Genomic DNA, 10,534 nt, shown 5'->3' with positions numbered 1-10,534 from the left:
TTATCACAAATGTTAATTAATATAGAAATTGATTTCAATAATGCTGATCACCAAAAAATATTTCATTTGGCGATAAAAAAAATTTTTGTGTTCCTGAAAATGAAAGACTTTTTGAGGGTTATTATCTCACAAGGAAAAGTTAGGGTTTAAAGCTTATATTTTTAAATAATAAAATTTTTTTCTAAAACTTTCAGAATTTCTAGCATTAACTAATTTATTATACACATTTAGTTGAATTTAGGTGAGTAACTGCAATATTTGATAATTTATTTTGCTAATATGTTTCTCATTTAGCCAATGTTTTGATTTTTTCACTATGTACAATCTAAATAGCTAATATACTTTCTTAAAAGCCAATAAGAACATTGATAGAATTCTTCTCCATAAGTACAATACTATGTCTTTGATGATAAAATACTATGTCTTTGATGATAAAATACTATGTCTTTGATGATAATATGCTATGTCTTTGTGCTAGAACATTGCGTTCATTGATGAGCGAGCGCAGCGAGCCATGGTTCACGGCGTGAACCACATAGAATTACGTAGTAATTCTCGGGGGTTGGCGAGCATTAGCGAGCAGGGGGCAGAGCCTCCTAGTATGTTATAAAAGGTTAAAATGAAATAGAAAAAATTAGCATTAATGCAACAATTGTAACAATTTATCGACAAACATTGCTGCTAGCGATTGTAAAAAAAATGTGTGATTGGTTGGTTTGCTGAGAAAAAATAATTCACAGATTTCTTTGAATGGGAGTAGAAAAGTTTTCAGAAATAGAGTGCAATATAAAATCTATTATTATTAAATTATATCCAACGATTTTTGGAGAATTTTATAAAGTTAAAAATACAAAAACATTTTGTCAAAATAGAAAAAAAAAATGACCGCCAAAGTATCGGAACAAACTTGAGCCATAAATGGATTCAGCCCAAGAACAGAATTTAAAAACAGAAGCTAATATCCTAATCCCTTTTTCCATCTCCACCAGAATCTTTCCTAAATTGCACAGTCCCATAGCGGTCAAAGGTTTCTGCATTCGTTTAGCAACGGTGGGAGAATTTTATGTGGTATTCTAGTTTGACAGAGCTGTAATGGAGCAAATTTTGATGCAAGCAAAGTATCGCTAAGTTGATGATATTTCAACGGTTTGGCGATACATTTCCGTTAAAAAAAAAGTGGGTATAATGGATGAAATAATTTAGCTTAGGAAAATTAGTAAATAATTTAAATTAGTGAAATTAAAAAAATTATCAAAGAAAAAATTTCCAGTTCTTCTTTAAAATTCCCTGATTTTCCAAGTTTTTATCCAAATTTCCCTGATATTTCCAGGTTTTTTCCAGTATAAAAAAAATCCCCTGATAATTCCAGGTTTTCCAGGTGGTTGGCCACCCTGTTTTATGTCATTTTTTGAATTTCTGCCACAAATGTGGCAGAAAAGGGTTTCTGCCATGCCAGTTTTAACCAGTTTCTACCAGTGGTTTTAACCACCTAGGCAGAAACTTGCCAACCTTGGCAAAAATACTTATCTCACTATCACTAAAATCGTATAGAAAAAAAAAATTTTCAACCCAGATATTATATCAACTGGAGGTGTGAATTTATTATTAAATATTTTATTAAAAATGACCATGCAAAAGGAAATTAATGAAGCAGAAAAAAAGAACAAAAAATCTTTAAAAAATACTAAAAATAGAAATAATAAATATATCTTTTCGGAACACCAAAAATGTAACAACATTTTTAGATTCAAAAACTATAAATGATAGTGTTTGTTTATTTCATTACAAGAGTAGTATTAAAGCACTAATTTTGTACTTACCTCTCCAATTTGGAGTTTATTACCATCTTCTTGGGGCCAACACTTCTCACGCCCTTCTTCCTAAATATTTTAAACACATTTTATACCAGGAATTTTTTCATATACATGAATAAATTTTTTTTCTCCATTCAATTACAGCTATAAAACTGAACAAATTTGTAAAAGATTGATTATAATTTATTTTGTCATCATTTTGTTTTCAAATTTTCAGGATCATTGTGAGCCCAAGTAGAAAATCCTGCAAATTTCTTTAGTAAAATCAATATTGACCCATTTAAAAAAATTAATGTCTTTAAAACTTTTAATCACTGATATTTTCAAAACATGAAATTCTAAATAAATTAAATGCAGCTAAATATAAGTTCTCTTTTGTCTCTACTCACATTTATTATTCTACCAAAAACTGTGTACAAATGAAAGAGATGCCAATCATAAATTCTAGTTCTAATATTTTTAAATAAAATATATAAGAATTTTATACATAAATGTGATCAACGATTTCTTTAAACTTCTGGACCTAGGATTTCCGGAAACTTCCGCATCACGGTTTACGAAAAATCGAAAATCCGGATTTTTCAGGACCACAATCATCTCTGAATTTTATATAGTAATTAGGAATAATGAAACTAAAAATGACATAAATGCATCATTATTAAATAAATAAACTGTATAACTAAATAGTGCTTATAAAAAGTTTATTGATAAAAACTCTTGATTTAATTTATGTTTCAAGAAAATGTGCTTTCAAAAATATTTTTAATGCCAGATTTTTTCAAATTCTTTCCCTTTTTTAAAAAATTTCTTATAATTAATTTTTATAACAAATTTAATAAGTAAACTATGTTTTGAGTTTATTTAAGCCCTATATACTACTAAACAAGTTTCTTACTTGAACATCTGTTAGCATGACAATAACCATGACATGATCTTCCCATACCATTTGCCAGAAGCTGTATTGGGAAGAGGAAGGACCCTGGGCAGCTATATAGAACCTTTGCATGGATCCTATGGACACCTACATTTACAAGTATTTCGATTTTAAAACTCTAGTCAATAATTAATTATATATTTATGATAGTTTCAATGGTGACATGCATAAATTACATGGGTATTGACTGGTTAATTACATGGTACTGACCAGCCATTGCTGAGATTCGAACCTGGCTCACCTCATTTGAAGGCGAACGCTCTATCCCCTGAGCCACTACGGCTATAATTAAGATATTAACAAGTTTTGGATTTAAATCTCTAGTCACGAGTCAGTGGCATACATAGACTTAGGAGTGCACTCTGCAAGAAATATAAATGTGCTCTATTTCAGACTTAGCACAATTTTTAAAAAAATTATAATATGAGAAAAGAGCACTGAAGAAACAATCAGGAATTTTTAATTATTCATTCTATATTAATTTATACATTTTAATACTAATTAATAAGTAATTAAATTGCAATGAAAAGGTGGAATTTAGAGAAAAAAATTGGAACATTGTATACACTTTCTGATTAACTACATTGAAATGAAATTTATCTTAATACTGAGGAAATAACTCACTATTTTACAATAATTATATTTAAAGTTTAGTTAAGGGTTATTTTTATTTCTAAATTAAATTAAAAAAATATTTAATAAAATATCAAAATCTTTTAATTGAAATTCATATAGTAGGGTACACAACTTTCTGAATGAAGGGCTACATGCTGAAGTATCTAGACATGTTCTCGGCATTTTTTTCAAAAATTTTTATTTATTCATTTTATTTTATTTATATATTTTAATACAACCAAACACTGTGTTTAAAACAATGACCAAAATGTCAGTGTTTTAGACACAGTTCTTTTAATTAGTCTACTTAGTAATATATATGCTTGAAATTAAATTTCTTTAAATAATTATTTTTGTATTAGTTTAATTCTTTTTTATCAGCCAAAATAAAAATATATTTGCATAAAATTAAATTCTTTTAAACATTAAATTCCTTCAAAACTGATGAAAACTAAACTAATGCTTAAATTTTTTTTTCTCCCTTTTATCAAAAAAAAAAAAAAAAAAAAAAAAGAAAAAAACTGCAGAAAAAATAAAAATATGGAAAAGAAGAGATGACTTTTTTTTAAATTTTTTTATCACATCACATAATACAAAAAGTTTACTTTAAAATATATTAACTATAATGTTACTGAATGAAGTAAAAAATAAAAAAAATGATACATATTTTATTGAATATAAATTCAAATGAAATATTTTAATTTAAAAAATTATATGGCATCTAAAATGATTTAAAATAAAACAAATGCATTATAGCTCAAAATTAGCTTCAACATTCAGTTGGGATTAAGTTTATTTTTAATTTTAGAACTTTTATATTTAGTGAATTATGATACAAGAAATTTTATGAATGTTAAATTTTAAAACTTTTTTTAAGAACTTTTTAAACTACCAAAAATTAGAAGCAAAGCTCACTTCAAAAGTTTTGATACATCATGCATAAACATGTAAGTCAAAAAGAGAAATTCAAAATTGGAAATAATATTATTACTTACATTTAGTGAAGTAAAAAATGCGTATATAAATCTTAACCTAAAGATTTTTTAAATCATTATTTATAATTACTTAAACTATAAACACTCAACATACTGCAGTACTGGCAATAGCACTATCTGCCGAGGAATAGAAAAGTATTTTTACTATTAGAGGATATTTTATGGGCAAAATTTAACAAAAAAAAAAAATTTCTTACACAAATACAGAGAATTTTGAAAATATACAGGTAAATAGGAGATAGTCGCAAAATACAGGAGTCTTCATTAAAAAACAGGAGACTTATCAGGTATGTACTTGGGTTAGATTACACTAAGTAATTAATTTTTCAGATGATGAATAAAAACTTACATTTAGATAAGAAGCATTTATGTAACCAGTTTTGTTTTCTGAAGTTGGAGTGAGGCGAACTCTGTTTTCTTCATAGGGAAAGACATCTTTAAAACGATTCCTCAGAACATTCTCCGGAAGGAGGGCGGTCGTGAAATCTGCGTTGGGCTTCTTTTTTGGAATTCTTTCAAACTCAAGAAACACTTGACTTTCTGATAGCCTGCTCTCCAGAGCCTGGATCTAAACGCAAATCACAACTATAGTTAAAATGGTTCTTGAACTAGTCCTTTATATTGAAATAAATTAAGGGTTAACTATTTAACCTGAGCTCAACTTGAGAAAAGAGTGAGAGAAAAAAAATCACCCTAAATGACTTTTGTTCAATTAGACTGGATTCATCCGGACAACTTGGTAGGTATAAGTATCAGAAGTTTATTTTAACTCATATATGAGCTATTATAATTGAATTTATTAACATATATAAATATATACAAATAAAAAAAAAAGATTGACAGAAAATACTTACTTCATTTCTTAAAAATCGACGTTACTCTTACTAAACGTTAATAGACGTTACGTACTTTTGTTATTGAATGTGAAGAAAGTGTGCATTTATTATAGTCAGTCACAAAAAGCGTGGCAATGTGAGTACGATGGGGTAGGAACTAGGACAGTCTTCTTGTCTTTCCTTATCCCTCTGGAGTGTTGAATAACTTTGCATATGGACACAAACAAGACTTGTACAGTTTGTCTAAAGTAAGAACTCCCCTATCCATTCGTCTGGACCCGTGGCGGCGACTATGGTAACGAGGTATAACTATTTCAAGTAGGAGTGAGAGGTCATTGTTTAGGACAGGTTTTGGCTTGGGGTGGGTGAGGGAAAGGGAATCTCTTTCTTCAGTCTATTTTGTTAGCCCTAGAGTGAAGAGAAGCTACCCTCCCTGAAATGCACTATTCTTGTTTTCATAGTAGCAGACAGCTTCAGAGTTTGTGGCGGGGGGGGGGAGTTCTTACTGCAGACAAACTGAAAAGAATTCAGTTAAGAATAATAAAAATTGCTTAGTACAAAAATGGCACCCTAGAAATTTATTTATATTTTAATCATACCTGCCAACATTGGAGAAATGAAATAACGGAGATTTTACTAGCAACAATTTTAGACTACGAGTTAAGTTTTGCCACGTCATGAATAATCATGTAAGTCAAAAAGAGAAATTCAAAATTAGAAATAATATAAGCACTTAGCGAAGTAAAAAATTGTGTCAATAAATCTTAATTCAAAGAAGATTTTTTTAAAACCATGATTTATAATTAATGAAACTATAAACACTCAAATATACTGGAGTACAGGCAATAGCACCATCTGTTGAGGAATAAGAGAAGCATTTTTGCTATCAGCAGATATTTTATTGCCAATTTTTTTCTTTTCTTTAAAGTTTCTTCAACAAAAAGGGAGAAATTTAAGAATATACGGGTAAACAAGAGATAGTCATGAAATACAGAAGTCTTCATTAAAAAACAGGACACTTGTCAAGTATGTTTAATCACGAAGGAAATGCATACCCTAGTATCATTTGGAATACTGAGTGTACTCAAAGTGGGGGCCAAAAAATTTGGCTTAGACAAACAGAGTCCATTCATAGCTGCAACAAGCATAGGTCCCATCAGGGGGTCCGCCTCCTCTCCACCTTCCATCTTGAGGGAAGAAGGTCGATTGCTGTCCCTCCTGATGGCGAATCTGGTCGGCCCTTCGGCTTCCGAGGCCTTGCAGTTCTCGTAGGAGTGAGTGGGGAGATTGTTTTGCGAGTCTACCAACTTAGTGGAGGCTACGGTCTGCTGCTGAATCGGATTGGAGGTGACGACTTTGGCACATCCCACCAAAGCAATCTTGTAAGGCAAATTAGGTTTGCTCAGAACTGCCGACGGATTGGTTGAAACGACCTGCAAAGAGGAGATACCATCACTCGGAGTATCATAAAGGTTAGGTTTTAAAAGTTAGGTAAAAAAAAAAAGCAAAAAACCAATACATTTTTTTTAATTTCATGAATAAATACAAGGAACTAAAACAAAACATAATACACAAGTTCTAAGTTAATTTTTTTTTATTTTTAATATATGTAAAAAATATTTAATCCACCATCAGTTTACTATCCCAAATTATCTCGGGCAAATGGAAAAAGTTAAGTATCGGTCTTTGTATATGGTCACAGCTTCATCATCTGCACTACTTTCACTCACGAACACCACTTTTTTTCTACGTAAATTCCTCAACCATCGTGCATACAAAACACGTCTGCAGCTCCGCAAGCAGCAAAACTCTCAAACGAAAATTGGCAAACTTCCAATCACAGCAGATTATTATTATTTTTTGTTTTGCTTCCGTCCGAATAAAAAGGTGATAAAAACATATTGACGAATTTTGACGTGCCCGAGTTTACTCGTGATATTAAATATTTGCAATATAAACATACCCAAGATAACTCGGGATAATCAGTGAAAGCGGTTAACAGTAAGGAAATAAAATTGATTACGAATTGTAATAATAATTATGTTAAAAATTAAAATACACTGTTTCTAGTTAAATCAGGTGTATTGCAGCTAGATCTTTGCATGTAAGGATAAGGTGGTGGTTTGAAGTGATGGAGAGAATTTGAGGTGTTTTCATGAGGAATAGCAAGATCAGGGGAACTGTACCTATGAACAGGAGGATCTCGACCGCTCCTGAAATAAGAAGGAAACAAAAATATAAGTGAACAATAATGATAATGAAACAAGTAGAAGAAAAATCAACTTATAGAAAACCTAAAAAGCATTTTCGGATCTACCTTGTATCCGTCACACATAACAAGGAGGGAGAGATCAACATAATTTTTGTACTGACTATGAGATTGTTGTTATTGTGTACGCTCTCGACAGGATTGTATGTGGGGGATGATTGATATAAATGACTAGCACACATATCTCCAGTGCTATAACTGTAATAGTGATAACAGTATTAAAAAATTTGCACAGAACAGAATACAATAATCTAACAAACAGATGTGTAATGAAGAACTTGAACTGAAAATGGACAGAGTCTTTAATAGATATCAGGTCAATCTTAACCCATTAAAAAACTTCTAAGCCATTGTAATTTTGCTTATTCAAAATAAAATGTACACAAAAAATATTCAGCTATAAGCTATTCAGTTTTTCACCTATTTCAAAGAAAACATCAGTGACAGTTTCTAACTTATAACTATTATTTGTACAAATAAATGGTTTCTTGCGCAAACTTAAATATTTAATTATTTTATATTCGCTGTCAGATAAATTCAATAAAGAATATTACGTGGTAGCACGTGTGGTTCACGTCACCAAATTTATACTTTAATAGTTGTCTGTTACCACAAGCCTTTTTTTTTCCTTCAATTCCTACCATTAATTCAAACTCTCCCTATAAATATATTTATATATCTTGTTTTTCAATCGTTAATAAAATATCTTTTTATTTATCCACTCAACTTCAAATGCATTTGTTTTAAAACTTGTAGTGGATGATGACACTTGATGTCAATACAGCTTTTTTTAAACATTAATCCACTCATTAATCTTAGTTTTATATGGGATAAAAAATTGTAATTATATAATAAAAAGTAACTAAAATAAAAAATTTTCTTTGTTGACCTAAGTAGGAATAAACCTTGATTTTTTTTTTTTAATGTTACTTGATTAATTTTTTAAAAATAAAAATAAAGCAGAAAAAAAACTTTTACAGTATTTAAAAAAGAAGTCTAAAATATTGAAACCGAAAAAAAAAAAAAAAAAAGATATAGAGCTTGGAGCAATATAATTATAAGTCACATTTTCAAATTGTTCATGAGAGCATTTTTGGTAAAACAACCCTCCAACATTTTTCTTCTAAAATTTAAATTACACAATAGTTTTAGTAAGGTACTTTTTCAAGCTGCAATGGAGTTGCACAATGGGCTATTGGTGACAGTCTGGGAAACACCCCTGAGGCTGATCCAAAGACATGCCATCGCTCCTTTGATTATCTGCAGAGGGGATGATTCCCATGCCTTCAATGGCTTTAGACTAAAAGTACTTTTCTGAATAAAAATTACCATATGAACTTTATGACAGTTTCTGACTTAATTTTGTAACTAAATTAAGTACACTCTAAGCCATTGAATTAATTACTACTGAAAAAATGAGTACAGTCTCTAATAATTTAAATAAAGTCACAAACAATAAATTAAGTGCAGGCATTATTAAATTCAATACACTAAAAAATAATTAATAAATTTCTATCACAAATAACGAAAGTTGTAAAGATAAAATTATGTTTGAAAAGATAATTTAAAATTATTTTTAGGTGTAACCAGTATAACTGTTATTGTGACCAAATTAAAATTTATTAAACCCTGTTGGTAACTCAAGTGTGTTTTATATAATCAAAACCATTTATTACTAACAGTTTCTTAAGAAAGATTTTTAAATTCAAAAAGAATTAATCATCATCAAAAAATTACAAAATAAAATTGAAGTTCATGGGATGACTGGTAAATAAATGTGGTCGTTTAAAAACATTGTCAGGCAAAATCTCCCCAAGAAAAAAATATGGTTCGACAGAACTACTCCTGACTAAATATTGTTATCTCTTTTGAACAAAATATTATAAGACGCAGATTCAAAATGTCATGGTGCAGAATTCACTAGAATGAAATATTGTGGGAAAGATCTTCCTTAGACAAAACATCAATAAAACTTACTAAACACTTTGATACACATTGGTCCTAAAAACCATAATAATCAGAAGTTTACATTATTTTTAGTTGTGCTTATAGAAGGTTAATTACATAGATAAAAATTTTGTCCTAAGACCAGACCCCAGATAATCAGGAGTTCAAATCGTTTTTGTTACACCCATGATGTTGTGTTAATAACAATTTATACATGCAAGATTTTGTTCTAACAAGAACAAAACAAAAATAACCAGGAGTCTTTGATCAAACCCATTATACAACTTTAATAACAATTTTACGCATACAATCATTTGTCCAAAAATCAAATCAGAAGAGAAAAAAAAACAATTTTATATACACATGAAAAAAAAGATTCCAGACAAAATATTAATAAAACTCGCTAAAGCCTTTGATACACAAAGGTCCTGAAAACCATAATAATCATAAGTTTACATTATTTTCAGTAGTGCAATTTTATATATGAAAAATTTTGTTCTAAAACCAAACCACTGATAAACAGGAATTTAAATTTTTTTGGTTATGTCCATTATGTTGTATAAAGAACAATCCATACATGTAAGGTTTTGTTTTGAAACCGAGCTAGAACAATCAGGAGTTTAATTTTTTGGGGGTGCCCAAAATTAAACTCAAACTATTTTGGTTTAATTATGGTTTTATTAACAAAGTAAAACAACTGCTATATTATATTAATAACAAATTTGTACAAGTAAGATTATGTTCTAGGAACAAACTACAGATAATGAAGCAGAAAATTCACTGAGTCTAATAATTCCAAGGAAGTTTTTTCAGGTTGAAATTTATCCAAATATTATTCTGCTTTTTTAAGTTACAATAACTTTTTCAAAATATTTTTAGACAGTGAGTCAATATGGCATAAGTAATTAAAAAATGTTAAAATAAACTTTAAAAATGTATATTTTAAAAATAAAAAGAGGACTCTCTTTTTCCATCTTTCTGATACCTCATTTCTGAAAGTACTACATTTCAAAATTACTTTTTCGAGTTGGTATACATTTTTGTTACAATCAAATTTTTTTCCAGGGTGCTTGATCAAAATTTTCCAATAAAAAATAAGCACCCTTTAAACGCTCAAAAAATAT

At 29.3% G+C, this 10,534-nt stretch overlaps 1 protein-coding gene across 1 annotated transcript in view; it reads right to left on the bottom strand.

Annotated features, from left to right (window-relative positions):
* The window catches only part of LOC107456428 (tyrosine-protein phosphatase non-receptor type 14-like), a 59,217-nt gene that overhangs the window by 23,961 nt on the left and 24,722 nt on the right, over positions 1 to 10,534 (bottom strand). The window contains exons 9-13 of the mRNA XM_071185893.1: positions 7,254 to 7,407; positions 6,250 to 6,627; positions 4,708 to 4,926; positions 2,710 to 2,835; positions 1,821 to 1,880 (exon numbers count right to left, since the gene is read on the bottom strand). Of these exons, the coding sequence (XP_071041994.1) occupies positions 1,821 to 1,880; positions 2,710 to 2,835; positions 4,708 to 4,926; positions 6,250 to 6,627; positions 7,254 to 7,298 (828 nt within the window). The 5' untranslated portion in view covers positions 7,299 to 7,407. The remainder of the gene's footprint in view (positions 1 to 1,820; positions 1,881 to 2,709; positions 2,836 to 4,707; positions 4,927 to 6,249; positions 6,628 to 7,253; positions 7,408 to 10,534) is intronic.

The sequence above is a fragment of the Parasteatoda tepidariorum genome, chromosome 9 (assembly GCF_043381705.1).
Source record: "Parasteatoda tepidariorum isolate YZ-2023 chromosome 9, CAS_Ptep_4.0, whole genome shotgun sequence".
In the NCBI taxonomy this organism is placed as follows: Eukaryota; Metazoa; Arthropoda; class Arachnida; order Araneae; family Theridiidae; genus Parasteatoda; species Parasteatoda tepidariorum.
This window is presented reverse-complemented; position numbering and strand designations above follow the sequence as displayed.